The 17845-nt window shown below is 39.3% G+C and overlaps 1 protein-coding gene across 1 annotated transcript in view; it reads right to left on the bottom strand.

The window, feature by feature from the left end:
• Window positions 1–17845, bottom strand: part of vps13d (vacuolar protein sorting 13 homolog D) — a 222585-nt gene that overhangs the window by 34019 nt on the left and 170721 nt on the right. The window contains 2 exon segments of the mRNA XM_052039131.1: window positions 8753–8948; window positions 10827–10959. Coding sequence (XP_051895091.1) covers window positions 8753–8948; window positions 10827–10959 — 329 coding nt within the window.

Genomic DNA, 17845 nt, shown 5'->3' with positions numbered 1-17845 from the left:
GGAACCTGAAAGTTAGAGGAACACTGAAGACAGTAAGGAGACGCAGAAGCAAAAGGGACAGATAATAACTGACACTTCCATAAGATGTCACCTATGGCTATAAACTGTAGACTCCTACATCTGTCGATGGAGCAGAAACCAAATTGTAAGAAGGTTGAGAGGGACAGGAATCTAATTGTAAGGCAAAAAAAAACTACTACAGATTTTCGGAATGAAGGGAGGGTATGACAAAGCTGTAGATAGAGAAGATATGCTAGTCTACATGCTTTCAAAACTCAAATCTGATTACACCCAATTCCTTTTACTTTTATTGTCCCCCTTTTACTTTTTGACTTTGTAGTCTCTTGCATAACGGACCGGAGTCAATCTTTTGTTCAGACTACGCTAATTCTAGGGGTGAGGTTGTCCTATCATCAGGGGCTAATGAAATTAGATCCATATTCTTTGGAGTTTAGAAGAATGAAGGATGATCATAGTAAAACATACAAGATCCTGAAAGGGCAAGATAGAGTAGATCTCAAAATGTTTCCATTGGTGGGAGAACCTCAAACAAGTAGACACAGTTACATGAATAGGGGGCAGTCACTTAAAATTGCGGTATGTAGAAACCTTCTCTGGCAGAGTTGTGGAGGAACGATCACTGGGGGTATTTAAAGAAGTAGATAACACTTTGAAAGATCATGGAATTGAGGGCTATGCGGATATGGGGAACCCTTGGTCCTATTTTCTTATATTTTTAACTTTATCACTACATGACTAGATGATAAATATTCCTCAGTGGTGCCTTTTTCAATATTATTATGCAGGAAGGAGATAGACAGGTCGTGGCTGATTTGGATTGTAAATTCTAGTTTTCCAACACTACTTCATACCCTTTAAGAGCTAATAATAACCTCTTATACTTTACTCCTGAATGTCCACATTAGAGATTATATAATCTCATTCTTGATTACCCCATTGAAAGAGTCTATTCTGTCAAATCCTTTTAACGTTCTAATTATCTTGATCAAATTAGATAAATTTGAGAAAATATTAACGTAATTTTTTTTCCAATTTGTCCACTCGTGCACATTAGCAACTATAATGCTAGCACAAAGGACAGGCTCGTAATCAGTGTCTAGAGATGAAATGGTAAAAATACATATGTATGATGGAAGAAGAAAGCAGGACTATTGTCTATTACACATGAAGAATGTCAACTTGGTTGAGATTATCAGAGACTGACAAGCTTCTGTAGAACTAAGCCCCCAGCAATGTGTTCAAAAGAAGTGGTGGGAAGGGAGGATGGAAAAATAAAAGCAATTTTAAGTTTAAAACAAAATCACTGCCAGCTAATATCATAAAAGAAACAATGAAGCACACTGGTACATAGCATATTAAGCTGCAGTTGATTAACACAATAGAATATTGTCTCTATAATTGTGGCTAGACTCCAGGGTACATGAACGGGCCAGTTTGGCAAAATTTTCATCAGATGTGCCTTTGCTTGAGTTTTTTTAAAAAAGCACAGCTTGTTCTGATGCACGCAAAGTGGTTCCTGTATGCTCTGCCTCTGAAGGCAAAAACTGGGACTCACTCCAGAAAGGCTTGAACTTGGAATACTACATGGTTGAACATACATTAAGTAATGGGTTCTTAATTAAGCTAGTTTACATTGCAGTTGCCATATGTATTAGGTACTATGATCTTTCCATGGCCAAGCATTGGCTTTAACTGTTTTTATCCAATGCTTAAGCAAAGAACAGAAGGAACCCACCGAGAAACATACTGTGCATCCATTGGCCGTTTGGAATTTTACACAGTTAGAATATGCAGATTATTTTGCTAGAAGGCTCTACATTTTTAATGTTGAAGTATATATATGGCATTATTCAAATAAAATGTCAAGAAGGTGAGAAAAATTTGTTACGGATCCAACATTATCTGATGGAGAAACAGCTTCACATCTTGGTGGACAGATTCTTCATCAGACACCACTGGGGATCTCTTTTGAATGGTGATCAATGAACTCTAGCTCACCAACATTTTATGAACTTCTCCCTCTCTTTCACTCCCTTAAAGTCAGCATAGTTATACACCAGATCCAAAAAAATCAAATTCTACCTGGTATGTAATTTCAGTTTTTTATTATTTCTGCTTTTCTCATTTTCAGGTTTGATACATCATTGAAGAGCAGCTCCAGAGTTTTCCCTTAAATGGTTGGAAACATGTGCCTCATAGATTACATTGTGACAACACAGTTAAGACAACTGCTCTGCCCAGTGAAGATCCTTCTTCTAAATTGCTTCTTTCCTTACAACAATCGATTGCTTCAAAGAAAAGGAATAATTGTGTTGCACTGTGACCTTAGCACAATTCAAGCACAGGGATCCATTAAACCACTTGGATATTTGTGGATGTTGCAATCTCATGAGCCATTTGTTTATGTGAAAACTTTATCAGGTCAAAAAAGGGAGACAGAAGGCTAGTTCCATCCAAAATTCTTGTCACTGCCCCCGAAATAAAGACAATTTTATATTCCCAATACTGGAATTTCAAGGTTTCTTGAACTAACTTGAGGTGTTACTTAGGCAGGGATCAAATAAGGAAATAAAAAAATCACCGATGGGAGAAAGACAAGGGTGGGGAAACAAGGAAACAATGGCTAATTTTCAATGAATGACATTTGAGGCTTCTGGAATCAATGGTCTTATGCAACCGGCTGAAGAAAACTGTAAAACTGCTAGTAGGACAATTCCCAGTAATTTGACATTTGGTTTGCTGCATCAGAAACCAAAGTTCCGCCAAAATTATATATACTGCAACAGCATTTCTGGCTACTTGCAGTACAGTTTGATTCAGTTACTTTGATCTCATATCAGGTTGAAAACATGTGCCTCATAGATTACATTGTGCAGCCTGCAATCTCACTGGAAAGGGGTAGGACATTCAATCCTTTGAGCTTTTTCTTCAACTCAATGAAATTATGACTGATCTGTATCTTAAATAAATTTGGTTTTCTAGGTTTTGTAACTCTTATTAACCATATCTAACAAAATCTCATTGTACTTCCTTTAATGTCTGGAGCTATAATTAAATCATTAGATCAAATAATTTTAACTTCTTTTCAAAATTAAGGTCTGATTGTCATCCAGTTCTCATCTTGCCAATTACTTCAAAACTCTTTCAGATTGGTAGCATTGCAATGAAAGTTTCCTTATAACAAATTAATAGAGGTCCATAATGCAGGAGAACAAAGCTAGGTTGATTAAGCACAAATTTTTTTATTGGAAGCACTGAGTTTTAAATAATGTTTTATGGTAGTGCAAAATTGAAACAATGAAGTACATTTATTTTGGTGATGGAAATGCTTGTGCCACATTCACTAAGGTCAAAATCCAGGAAAACTTGTTAAAAGGAAAACAAGTTTACTCAGTCAGGCTTACAGTGGAGCTGCACCGAAATCACGGAACTGGAAAACGAAAACCTCCCCATTTCAAGGATAATGTAACAGCAGCTTAATAACTTGCACGGTTTGAGAATTCTGGGAAATAATGAGTTACAGCAAATGTATGAACATTTCAGACCCTTGAGAGGAGTATGTGAATGATATATCTGTATCAGAGAAGGCACATAAGAGGAATATTAAGGGAGAAATTACCAGATTGATATCGACAAAGATAAAAAACCAAGATACAGATTTATTGTCAGAAATCTGGACCAACTTATTTAGAAAACATTCTGGCAAGTAAAATTGTTCAACATGGAACTATGATGCAAATTCTGCCAAATGACCTTCAAAAGTCTGAACAATTGCATCAGCCTTTATTCAACAATATATAGACACAAAACATTCAGATGAGTTAAGAACCACCAAGTTAGGTCCAGATTGCAATGTTGAGAAACTGGAATGGACAATTAGACTTGGCATGCATGCGATAATCAGGTTAGAAAAATCTGGTTTTGCTTGTAAAACACACACTAAAGTCATCAATCATTCTAGGTTACAATTGAAACTTCCTGTTTAAACCCTTGTGTGCATTACGAGCTTTGAAGCATTCTGTTAAACAATGCACTAAAGGCCACTTCACATTCACTGACTTTCTGGAACTCAGTCATACTCCACTAAATTCACTGTTTACTCTTAAGGAGTATTGCTCTCACATTAAAAAAATTACTAAGACTTTCAGACATGGAAAGCAAACTTGAATCACACAAATCAGCACAAAACAGGCAATAAAAGGTGAGCCTTGAGGTCTGGGAGAGGCAGTTTTAAAGAGTATCAGACAAAGGCAGCTTCAAGAAAGGGAAATGCATTGGCTTACACAAGGCTGTAAAATGATTTCTACTTTTTGGTTTGTGAGGGGATATTTTAAGAATTTACAGCTTTCATTAATTCAAACACTCATCCCAAATGGTGCTAATTGGCACTGTTGTCTATTCAGTTGAAGTCCCATAGATCTCTTTTCAGGCACACAAGTGGCACATAACCACGAACTGTTCAAAGAGATAATAGTATAACAACGTTCTTATAGGAACCACTAAGTAAACCTCATCTTGCAACTGATGTGTTACCTACTGCAGCTCAAAAAAGCCCAACAGGCTTGAGGAATAACAGAAGATTGCAAAGTAGCATCAGTGCAACTAGCTTCAAAACTTAGGCTTTTTATTATTTGCATACCTTTGTCAATCACAAGCTCTTAAGCATTACACACTCCGACTGGTGGCACACAAAGCAGAGGCTAATTTTAATTTCTATATACTCCACACCCAACAGTCCATTCACCGATTTTGTTCAGATTAATGGGAGTCAGTAAGAGCAACACATACATATGGGCATGTCAGATTTTTATTAAATCTCAAACTTTTCCAAGAGGAGATGGATAAGCTGCAACTCAACTGTGCTGATTTTGGAGTTCTCAAGGTATGATCACACATATTCCCAGCTTTGTTATTGTTGACTCATGGAAGTTCACCCACAGTCCAAATGAGTCAAATTCAGTGAGGAGTGGCTTTGTCAAATGAAGTCCTCGAACCACAATATAAATATCCAAGGGGCACAGATAGACACACTACCCAATACTAAATAAAAAACAGAAAATACTGGAAATGCTAACATTTCAAGTTCAGAACCCTTCAACAGAACTGGGTAGAGAGAAAACACAAGTTAGTTTAGGTAGTAGAGAAGGTTGGAGGTGGAATGGGTGGAACAAAGGGAATTCCTCTGATAGGGTGAGACTGGATGACCTAATGTGACAGTGAAGGGGCAGTTAAGATCAAGTTAAGCTTCTATGCCTATGCAAATGATTGCTGATAATGGTAAGGCTGTGGGACATGCACAGCAGGTTGGACTGTACAAATAAAAAAGACAAACTGAACCAAAATGATGACTGCAAAAATGGGCATTTCCTAGACAAAGAGAAGGGAAAAGCCAGTCATCTAAAGTTGGATAATATAATATTGAGTCTTGCAGGTTGCAATGTGACCAGATGGAAGATGTGATCTTACTCAAGTTTGTGTTGGGGCCTTATTGTAACAATGCAGGAGGTCACAGACAGAAAGGTTAAGAGTAAAAGTGGTATGGTAAATTAAAGCGGCAGGCAACTGGAAGCTGAGGGTCACTCCTGCAGACTGAGTTCAGGGACTCCGCAAAGTGATTACATAATCTGCATTTAGTCTCTCCAATGCAGAGAAGCCACATTATGAACACCAAATGAACACATTGGAAGTCGAGGTGAATCGCTGCTTCACCTGGAAGGACTGTTTGGATCCCTGTACAGTGAGAACAGAAGAGGTAAAAGGACAGGTGTTGTGACTCCTGCAGTTGTATGTAAACATGCCATAGAACAGGGAGTAGCAGGTGGGATGGAAGAGCGAACCAAGGAGTCGCAAAGGGAACGATCCCTCCAATATGCTGAAAGGGGAGAGGAATGTGTGTCTGGTGGTGGAATCCTGTTGGAGCGGGCGGAAATTGCAAAGGATGATCCAATGTTAACCATAAGTTATATACAAGGCAAAGATAAAAGATAAAAGGTGGCATCTTTTACTGGCATACTTGGGGAAGAAAACAAATCCGCAGCTGATATCTTAAGATTGGGTTTTGAGTAGTTCCACATGACTTGTAATAAGGTTTAGGTTTTCATTTACAGCTTTGTTTTCATTTAATCAGCTGTTTTACTTGGGGGCCCAAAAGATCAAATCTTTTCCTATGGCCACAAGCCTCTAATGCCAGCCCTGATTCCTCCAAAGGCACTACTTTATATTAAATATGAAGTATTTAATACTGTTAAATATTGCTATGATTAGTTTAAAAACAGCCTCAGATGTAACTCCTTGCCTATGTTGTTTGCAATATGAGAGCACTGACAGCTGTTTACCAGATTCTAAGTATCATGTCATAAGAGAGATACAATGGAAACAAGAACTTTGACCCAACTGTGCCGATCATCAAGAACCCATCTTCACAATAACCCTAGCCTATTTTACTCTCCCCACTTTCCCATCAACTCTGAACCCCTTCTCCAACTTCGAGCCAGATTTGACCACTCATCTACCCACCAGAAGCAATTAACAATGGTCAAACAGCCTATCAACCACACATTTTTGGGACGTGGGAAGAAACTAGAACACCCAGAGGAAGATCTGTGTGGTCATGCAAACATCACATAGTCAGCACTGGAAGTCAGGATTGAACCTGTAAGACTGCAGCTCTACCTCCCCTGGCTGAGCCATATTCATGTTTGGAGACAAGAGACTGCAGATGCTGGAATCTGGAGCAACAAACTATCTGTTGGTGGAACTCAGCGGGTTGAGCAGCATCTGTGGGAGGAAAGGAATTGTCGACATTTCGAGTTGAAATCTTGCATCAAGACCAATGGAGGGTTGCAACCCGATGCAGGGTTTCAACCCGAAATGTTGACAATTCATTTCCCCCCCACAGATGCTGCTCAACCTGCTGAGTTCCTCCAGCAGATTGTTTGTTGCTCCATGCTCATGTTTGTCATTCACGTAAGGTAACTGTTCAGGTAATTTCTACAAATCTTCTCGCACTATTGAAAGAGCAAAGAATTTTACTGATGCATTGGCCAGCATTCTCTTCTCAATCAAAATCTCTAAAAAGACAGCTGCTCTGGTCACTTACCTCAGTGGAGAATGCTGCTAGTGCAGAAAGATCAGCATGATTCCCTACATAACAATACACACTCAAAAGCAATTCATTGTAAAAGCTGGTTAAGAGGCTTAAATATTATAAGTTCCTACATGACAACACATATTACTTGTTTGTTGAAGTAAACTTTGGTTGAAATAAATTCAAACTACATTCAGATTAAGATTTTTCATTTGCAATGTCAGACTACTCAAACCAGCCTCATTTTTCAGCTGATTCAGCTGAATCCAACCGCATAATTCAGCTGCTCTCAGCCCTGCAAATTCTCTGTATTACTACAGGGAATGACTGAGTTGTCAAATAAATTCATGCAAGATAAAAAAACAAAATATCAAGTAAGAACCATGATAAAATTTGCTATTTGAAGTACTTTGTTATTTTAAACACGTAAAATCTGAAAAAGTTTGGGTTACAGTTTGATAAAAGAAACACAAGAGAATAAAGTCTGTAGTACCCCATGGGCAGTATTATATCTCGGGGTTCAGATGGTTTATATTGCTTTCAGCTAGGATTGTGTAAATATCATAAAACAGACTGTAATATGTTAGCATCCTATTGAGAAAGTTCAGATGAGGTAGGGAAAGTGATCTAGTGCAGTGTAACATTATGGCAAATCTCAACTATCCTCACTGCCCATTTAGTTCAATGTGCTTCCCACGTGCTGTAATTTTGCACAATAAGTCTTGTAGTTAACAAGAATATTAGGCTGTCTGATAACAAATTACTAGAGAATAAAGACCAAGAGCTCTAAGTCCTGGGAAATTGAACCACTGCAACACCTTCTTCACCATGTCACTCCTTCAAAGGGGGTGCTTTTGTTCATCCTTTTATCCTGCTGGCTATCCATATCATGCAGATGGAGAAGCAACTTTGTCTTTTACTATCTTTTGAGTTACAGGGAGTAGTCCAGCTTATTATGCAAATTATTAGCAACCGGTGCATATGCACCATTAATATGTCCCATATATAGTGCCCTGTAGCATATTCCCTACTTACAGTGGCAGACCACTACAATGACAATATTAGCATAATTTGTTTAATTATTATTAGAACCATATGAATATATATGTAACAGCATGGCCTGTACAAAGGCCAGCAGGACAACATACTGTTAATGTAGACTATACATAGAAAGTGTTAGTACATAATGCAAATATTCCTTAAAGGCATCATGGATACTGAAACCAGCTTTGTACACACTAGCTTACCTTACTCTCTACTCGATGGAACTATAAAGATGAAATAGATCTCTAATCTATTTGCCCATTAACACAAGTGCAGAAAACTGACAAAATATAATTTTCAGAGAAAGCTAGAAAAAAAATCAAAGCTTTGTTAATGATAATTGAGAAATCCCCAGTCCTAATGCTCTTCCATAGAATCATAGCTATACAACATGGAAAAAGGCCTTCAGCCCAGCTCGTCCATGCTGACTCATGTGCCTTCCTGAGCTAGTCCCATTTGCCTGCATTTGGCCCATATCCCTCCAAACCTTTCCTATCCATAAAGCTGTTCAAATGTCTATTGAAAGTTATGAAAGTTATGTACCAGTCTCTGACATAATGACATAATCGCACATAGCAATAACTGGATTTCTTTTTTTACCTGTGGTTGTTCATGGTTGTGGTTTCTCGCACGGCTTGAGCCGTCTCTGAAGCAAAGTCAAGAGCACCCGCCACTGGTTTGGTTACCGTGCCAACCAGTCCCTTTCCAAGGCCTGAGAAAAATCCACCAACACCACCGTCTGTTTTCACTCCTTCAACTGTTGAAGTAATGACACTCGTGAAGCCACCCAGAATACCTGTTGGAGGTAGAGAAGAGAAATATTAAAAAATATGGTCCACGAATCCATCAGAATCACTGAAACATGATAAACCAAGGCAGTAATAACCAAGTGGCTCCTTGAGCTTGATTTGCTGTGCAGTAACATCACAGATGAACATCTCCCTCAACCTCACTTCCCTGCTTCCCTTGATACCCATTGTGACAAAAATTCCATCGATCTCAGCAACTGAGCAACCATAGCCTTCCAGGAAAGAAAATTCACAAATTTATGATTGAATAATTTCTCCTCATTTCAGTTCTCAAGAACCAATTCTTTATTGAGTGACTATGACCCTTAGGTTCTGGATTACTGAACCAGGAAAAAATAGACAATAGATGAAGGAATTGGGATAGAAAACTCAGATTACTGGCCTCTGCCTCTTTTACATTATGCCAGAATTCCAGCACTTCCCTGAGGGGTAGAATGTGGCAACATTGCTATTAAAATATTGTGATGCTAATATCTTAATGTTGGATGATTTTCATAAAGCTTGATCTGAAATTGAGAATCAAACAAAAGTAGTTTCCTTTCTTTGTGCAATGTTCATATTAAAAACATTTGAATCTTTACAACAATGTCAATGTTAAACCCAGTTTTTGTCACTACAAGTACATTTCTATGCATAATTAATGATGCATTATGTATAGGGAATGGTGTTTAGGGATAATTTAATGAATCGCTATTTTGGATCCCAAGGCCCTTCTACAGCAGCACTGAGGCTAGCAACCTTTGTGGAGTGAGTAAGATAATTAAGCATCAACTCAAATTGGGGTATAGTACCATAGTGATTGTGTTTATGGACAAGCAGCCTGAGGTCTAGACTACTAATTCAGAAAGATGTTCAAGTCCCACTGCAGCAGCCAGGGAATTTAGATTCAAGTAATTAATCTGGATTTACATCCATTATGAACTATTCTCAGATTGTCCTAAGAGCGCATCAGGTTCATTAGTGTCCTTCAGGGAAAGAAATCTGCCATTTTTACTTGGTCTGGGATACAGGTGACTCTAGACCACCAATGTGGTTGACTTAACTGCCTCCTCAATTCAGTGGCAATCGGGGCTGGGCAATTAATGCTTGTGCTGTCAGGGACATCTACATTCTGTGAAGGAATGAATGTAAAAAAGTCTCCCATAGCTTTGAAATGGCAAGAAATTTTACAATGATGGAACCCAATTAAGACAGGGTTAATTAGCATTTGATTCAAATTTTGATTTTGGTGGCAGTAATATAGTTGAAGATAGACAAGGAAGATGAAATCAAAGAGCATGCAAAAGGTTAACTGCTCCACCACACTTCCACTTCTGCCAACCCCCTCACCAACAAAGAAACAACATAACGTTTTCTTAGGTTCCTCTCAGATCTTGTCTATAACTTGGCTGGGTAGGGGAATTGGGGTGTATGAATTCTGATGTAAACAGTGAGTGTGCAATGTCCTTAGATGGACAATAACCTAAGTGATTTTCCATTGTGAGATGATGAAGATCCCAAATTGTGTGTAGAGGTTGAAAAAAATAACAAGGATAATTTGACTTTTTCATTGCTTGCAAAGAACTTCTGTCTCCAAGGACAGGACATATGAAATGCATTACAGTGAAATTTAATCATTATAGAGCATGACAACCTTGTTGTAAATTCAGCTGGAAAGCAGGCTATGATCGATGAAAGGTTCCATTGTAAAAAAAAAGAAATACATCTTAAAACCATAGGAATGGTAAAAAAAAATATCCTGGAAATGGCATGCCCACAGTTGGATAGAGTATACAAAGATTATATAACTTTATTTGATCTGGTATTAATGCAGAAATTTCATCCATTAACAATGGTGAAGTTAACTGAGATTGCCTTCCACATACCATGAGCCAGTCCCTGAATTCCAGCCACAAGGTGTTCACCACTGGTCACTGCTTGATAGCGAATGGATTCCCGCTCAGCCTGGTGTCTGGTGTCCATTGTCTTTCCCAATCCATCTGATAAAGTCCCAGCAAACTGCAGGAGAGAGGAAAAGAAACACTTAAAAGGTAGAAAAGTAGGGCACAGCAGCTCGTCATTAATGAGCACTAAATGAAAAATCCAAATGCTCACAATATGCACATCAAAAGATCTGATGCAATTACTTGGAGTGAAAGTTTTCCAATAAACAAAAGAATTTGTGTGGACAATTCATGGTTCAGCAACGCAGGTGTCCTAACCCCGCTGGGACAGCATAATGGTCCAAATTTAAACCTAGGAATCTTCATATCCAGCATAATCCGGCTACCAATTGCCATAACCAGTTTCGCAATTGGAAGTTCAAAGTTAAATTGGCTCATTCACCAATTTGCTAAAAACAAAACCTGCTCCAGTAATGATGTTATGTGACAAGACCAGTTAGACTATATCTCACATAGAAGGCACAGGGGTAGACCATTGTTACACCAACTCCCCTGTTGATTTTTTAACTATAAATTGGAGATTGGAGTCTAAATTATTTTCTGAATTCAGAATTTAGTTCTAACAACAGTAACTTTGAGGCTTTCAGAATGATATAAGACAAGATACAAGAAATATTTATTAGTCACATGTACATCGAAACACAGTGAAATACACCTTTCGCGTATAGTGTTCTGGGGGCAGCCTGCAAGTGTCACCATGCTTCTGGTGCCAACATAGCATGCCCAAAATTCCTAACCTGTATGTCTTTGGAACGTGGGAGGAAACTGGAGCACCCGAAGGAAACCCACTGTATATAAAAAAAGAGTCATAGTATCTTACAAAATCTAAACTGCAGAAGGGACAGAACAAATTTGCGCAATTTTGTTGATGATGAATTTCTGATCCTTGGTGTGACAACCAGGGCACATTATCTAAGTATATGAGACAAGTCAAGGAAATTGCACAGGATAGAGTGAACCTTTTTTGATGGAGGGATTCTGTGCTCCTGAACATCTAATTCCATGAAAAGCCAAATAAAAGCTGAAAGTTGCTAGATGTGTGCTCGTTTAAACATAACCATGTATCTGATTTTTATTATCGATAAAGTTTTCTCCCTTGAGCAGATTCTTTCTTCATGGCTACGTGCTTAAAATGGCAGTAGTTAAACCTGTTCAGCATTCCTGCTTATATTGCATGAGTGCTCCATCATGCATGAGGATGGAGACCAATTCAGTGGGTAACTACACTTCTCCAAACAGAGAACCCCTAGGTTCAAACCCTATTTTTGTTTTTATTTAATATTTTTATGAATACCAGCACATTTTGATAAGGCTTTCACACTCATGACTTGTCATTTGCTCGGCTTTGACCAATATAAAGGAAGATTAGTGGATCTCTGCTGCTCTTGCATCAACAAAGGTGCAATTATGGGTCTGAGCAACTTTAGGCTGAGGAGAAAACCCCAATATCCTTCCAACTGCTTTTCTATAATCTCTGATGGAAACTGCATATTTACAGATGACTGATACATGTCATGACTGATGAGGCTTTTCCCCAGACTGTTAAACAAACACAGCCCATTGGGGTCAGTTAGACTTGAGCAACTTCTTCAACAGAGGGAGGGGAGAAAATTAGAAAACAAAAACCACAAACAATTTAGAAATGTGAATATGGCTTGACATGATGCCCATTGTTAACTGCTTGTTTGAACTATACATCCTGCCTGTACTCCAATATGACTAAGTCAATGGCCAATAAAAAGTAATGTAATGAATTGTTTTGATGCTGAGCCCAGCACACATTGCTTAAACTGTCAACAAGATCTCAGATAAATGATTCCTCTGCCCTCAACTCCGTTCCCCCAAACCTCAATTTTTCTGTTGATACATAAAGAAACAACCCATCTCCAGATCTTAAATTTTCTTTAAAAAAAAGCACAGGTGAAAAGTTCACTTCTTACAAGCCACTCCAAAGAACGCAGTTAATAGTTCAACAATGAAAGTTTTTTTCAGATTACTGTTCCAACAGCTGTTCCACATTGTTGCTTTGAGAGTTCAATAGTTTACATGGCAATTATTAAATGCTGAATTCTCCTACAAAATGATTAGGTTACGTTCCAAGCACGAAAACGATATTGTGGTTATAGAAAACCCTCCAGCAAATTTGACAAACAACCAGGAGCTTCTAGCACAGTCTCCTGTGTGGATTTATTTTGAAATAATTGAAGGATACTTGACTATAAACACTTGCATTGAGTCAGATAGCTACAAGGTTCCAAGTCTTACCCAAGCTATAATAGCTGATCTTACTTGAGACAGTGGTAGGAGTACCACAGTTGGTATTAGTTTGCTTGGAAGTCAGACCACAAAGTATCTAGGCTCACACAGTGGTTAAAATTGGAATTTGTTGAAAGAAATACAGCCCTCTCTGGCGAGATTTAATCTTTTCAATCTTTCATCTTATGGTAAGGGAGAAAATGTAGTGGTCATTGTTCACAATGTTACTGTAAATACTGAAAGCAGGCATGATCTCATGGCAGAATATTTTAGCAAAATTCATCTGATATAAACAAAATGAGGATGGATTAATGTCCCACATGTAATAACTAAACAATTCTCTCTTCTAGAACCTTGTGTGCTATTAAGTTGAAAGTGCTTTTGCTAATTTTTAAGAAGAATTCCTTTCTTTTGGTAACTTACTGCAACATTGAAGTACCTAAAAACACTCAAATACAATGAAATAGGATTTCTCAGGATGAAATAGGAGTCGTTTTGCACCCAGCAACATCTCACAAATAGTTTTGAAATAAATGATGATATTAGCCATAACACTGGCAACATCTGCCTACTATTCTTTATTTCCCACATGAATAAGTGGACCAATGATGGCAGCTATGAAAATGTTGCCTTTTCTCAATATGACATAGGAATGTTAGATGATAGTTTAACCAATGAGGGATAATCTAGAATTGATTACAGGTCATTCTTCAGAGGACACAGAGGGAATGCTGAGTGAAGTTCACAGGGTGGCAAAATTGGGCTCATTAGCATTTTTTTTTGGCAAATCTGTCACAGAATTATAATCTGTAATATTCACACATTTATGGGGGCTATCATGCTGAAGGCTATATTGATGGGCGCATTAGTCCACAGTGAACATCTGCTGGATGTGTAAGAGAAAGGAAAAATATGAACCTACAAATAAGGAACACGAGTTAGCCATTTGGCCCCTCAAATCTGCTCTGCCGTTTCATTAAAACATGGCTGATCTGAATGTAGTCTCAACTCCCCATTCCAGTCTATCCATGATATACTTCTACTCCCTTGCTCATCAAATGTCATCTACCTTTGCTTAATAATTCTGATTATTCTTTCAGAAAAAGAGTTGCAAAGACTCACAACCCTCAGGAAAACAACATTACCTCCCCTGTCCTAAATGGAAGAATCTTATTTTTAAACAGTGGACCTTAGCTCGAAATTCTCTCACAAGAAGAAACATGTTTGCCACTCCTACCCTGACAAGACTTCTGAGGAGTTTCTACATTTCAATCAAGTCCCTTCTCATGCTTCTAAAGCAGTGGATATAAGCCCAGCCTATGGAACCTTTCTTCATGAGGCAACATGCTGATTCCAAGTACTAGCCTACTAAACTTTCTCTGAGTTGTTTCTAAACCGTTAACATTTTTCTTTAAGGAAGAGCAATACTGCACACGTGACTCCAGATGTACGCTCAGCATTGCCCTATACAATTGAAGCATTACCTCAATACTTTTGTATTCAATTCCCTAGCAAAAAATAGCATTCTGTTAGCTGTCGTAATTACTTGCAGTACCTCATACAGTACAAATCAGGCACTAGGATCCCTTTGGACACCTAGATCTGTTTGCATCTTAGGCTCTGAAATCTCTCACCAAATAGATAAACTGCTACTTTTTCTGCCAAATGGACATTTTCACACCCTCACACATTATATCCAATTTTCCAAATCTTTGCCCTCTCACTTAATATACCTGGATCGCTTTGCAGCATTTTCATGTCCACTTCACAACTTGCTTTTCCACCTATTTTGTCATGAGCAAATTTAGAAATCGTATATTTGCTGCATCCATCCAATTCATTTACATTAATTGTAAAAAGTTGAGGTCCCAGCACTGATCTCCACGGTACATCACTCATTACATCTTGCCAACCAGAAAAAAGATCCACTTATCCCTACTCTTTCTTATTTGCCAGCTAATTCTCAGTCCATACTAATAGGTCATCAACATCAGGAGCTTTTGTTTCCTGTAAAACTCAGTTATTTGGCAATAGAAAGCAGATGCTCATTGTTAATTCTCACCTCCTCATTTCCCCGTAAAGAACTGATGGAGCCATTAGTTATACTAATTACCAATCAATAAATTGTTTTATGAAATATCCAAATCATCAAAGGTGCCTTTCGAGCCACCCCTCATCCTCACTTTGGGAAATCAGACCACCAGGCTGTGCTCCTCCTCCCTGCATACAAACAGAAACTGAAACGGGAGGATCTGGTACGGAGAGTCATGCAGTGCTGGTCTGAGGAAGCAGATGAGCTACTACATGACTGCTTTGAGACAGTGGACTGGTCCATGTTCAAAGACTCAGCTGCCAGCCTTGATGAGTATGCCACCACCATCACGGACTTTATAAGCAAGTGTGTGGAGGACTGTGTACCTAATAAGGCAATATGGGTGTTCCCAAACAGGAAACCATGGATGAACTGAGAGATCCACTCCCTACTGAAGGAGAGGACTACTGCACACAAATCTGGTGATCCTGATCTGTACAAGAAATCGAGGTATGACCTTCGGAAAGCTATCAGGGATGCTACGAGGCAATACCGACTCAAAATAGAGTCCCTGACCAGCTGTCAGTTATGGCAGGGCTTACATGCCATAACAGGCTACAAGACTAAGTCGGGCTGCGTAGCTAACAACAGCGCATCCCTTCCTGATGAACTTCAAAACGCGTTTTGAACAGAAGGGAAGTGGATTGTCACCATCCACCCTGACAGCCACCAACGCAGCTGAACCTGTGATCACAGTGGAGGACGTAAGATCAGTCTTCCGGAGAGTGAACACGAGGAAAGCACCTGGCCCAGATGGTGTCCTTGGCTGTGTGCTCAGACCTTGTGCTGATCAGCTGGCAGAAGTATTTGCGGACATACTTAACCTCTCCCTGCTTCAAGCTCAGGTTCCCACCTGTTTTAAGAAGACCACTATCATCCCAGTACCGAAAAAAAAGCAAGGTAACATGCCTCAATGACTACCGACCAGTTGCTCTGACATCCACCATCATGAAGTGCTTTGAGAGGTTGGTCATGGCACGCATCAACTCCAGCCTACCAGACAACCTGGACCCACTGCAATTCGCCTATCGCTGAAACAGGTCTACAGCAGATGCCATCTCCCTGGCCCTACACTCAGCTCTGGAGCATCTGGACAGTAAAGACACCTACGTTAGACTATTGTTTATTGACTACAACTCTGCCTTCAATACAATAATCCCAAGTAAGCTTGTCACCAAACTCCGAGACCTAGGACTCAACACCTCCCTGTATAACTGGATCCTTGACTTTCTAACAAACAGACCGCAATCAGTGAGGATAGGCAGCAATACCTCCGGCACGATTAGTCTCAACACTGGTGCCCCAACAAGGCTGCATCCTCAGCCCTCTACTCTTCTCCCTATACACTCATGACTGTGTGGCCAGATTCTGCTCTAACTCCATCTACAAGTTTGCAGATGATACCACCGTTGTAGGCCATATCTCAAACAGCGATGAGTCGGAGTACAGGAAGGAGATAGAGAGCTTAGTGGAATGGTATCATGACAACAACCTTGCCCTCAATGTCAACAAAAGAGCCGGTCATTGACTTGAGGAAAGGGGGCGGTGTACATGCACCTATCCACATCAATTGTGCTGAGGTCGAGAGGGTTGAGAGCTTCAAGTTCCTGGGAGTGAATATCATCAACAGCCCACCCTGGTCAAATCACATAGAAGCCACGGCCAAGAAAACTCACCAGCGCCTCTACTTCCTCAGGAGGCTAAAGAAATTCGGTTTGTCCCCTTTGACTCTCACCAACTTTTACAGATGCACCATAGAGAGCATCCTATCTGGATGTATCACGGCTTGGTACGGCAACTGGTCTGCCCAGGACTGCAAGAAACTGCAGAGAGTTGTGGACACCAGCCTCCCCACCTTGGACTCTGTCTTTACCGTTCGCTGTCTTGGTGTAGCAGCCAGCATAATCAAAGACCCCACCCACCTGGGACATTCTCTCTTCTCTCCTCTTCCATCGGGTAGAAAATACAGGAGCCTGAAGGCACATACCACCAGACTTAAGGACAGCTTCTACCCCACTGTGATAAGACTATTGAACAGTTCCCTTATACAATGAGATGGACTATGACGTCACGATCTACCTTGTTGTGACCTTGCACCTTATTGCACTGTACTTTCTCTGTAGCTGTGACACTTTACTCTGTACTGTTATTGTTTTTTTACCTGTACTACATCAATGCATTCTGTACTGACTCAATGTAACTGCACTGTGTAATGAATTGACCTGTACAATCGGTTTGTAAGACAAGCTTTTCACTGTACCTCGGTACAAGTAACAATAATAAACCAATACCATATTTTTGAATGCCCAGAATGACAAATATACTTTAAACTAAAATGACATCATGCAAAAAGCAGAGATTGGCCTGGTTTGTGACACACCTTGCTTACACTCTTAATTCTGTAGGCAAAGTACATTCACAAGGTCACAACACAATTAAGCATAAGGAAGGCTTTGTGACTTTATTATTTATTCCTGCAGCCAAATCCTAACATCAACCAAGTGTAGCATCCAATAAATTCTTAAATGAATTTTTATAGATTTTGTCCCCTCTGCTCTGAATTTAATCTATATGTACATTAATCATTGTGTGA

The sequence above is a fragment of the Pristis pectinata genome, chromosome 26 (assembly GCF_009764475.1).
Source record: "Pristis pectinata isolate sPriPec2 chromosome 26, sPriPec2.1.pri, whole genome shotgun sequence".
In the NCBI taxonomy this organism is placed as follows: Eukaryota; Metazoa; Chordata; class Chondrichthyes; order Rhinopristiformes; family Pristidae; genus Pristis; species Pristis pectinata.
This window is presented reverse-complemented; position numbering and strand designations above follow the sequence as displayed.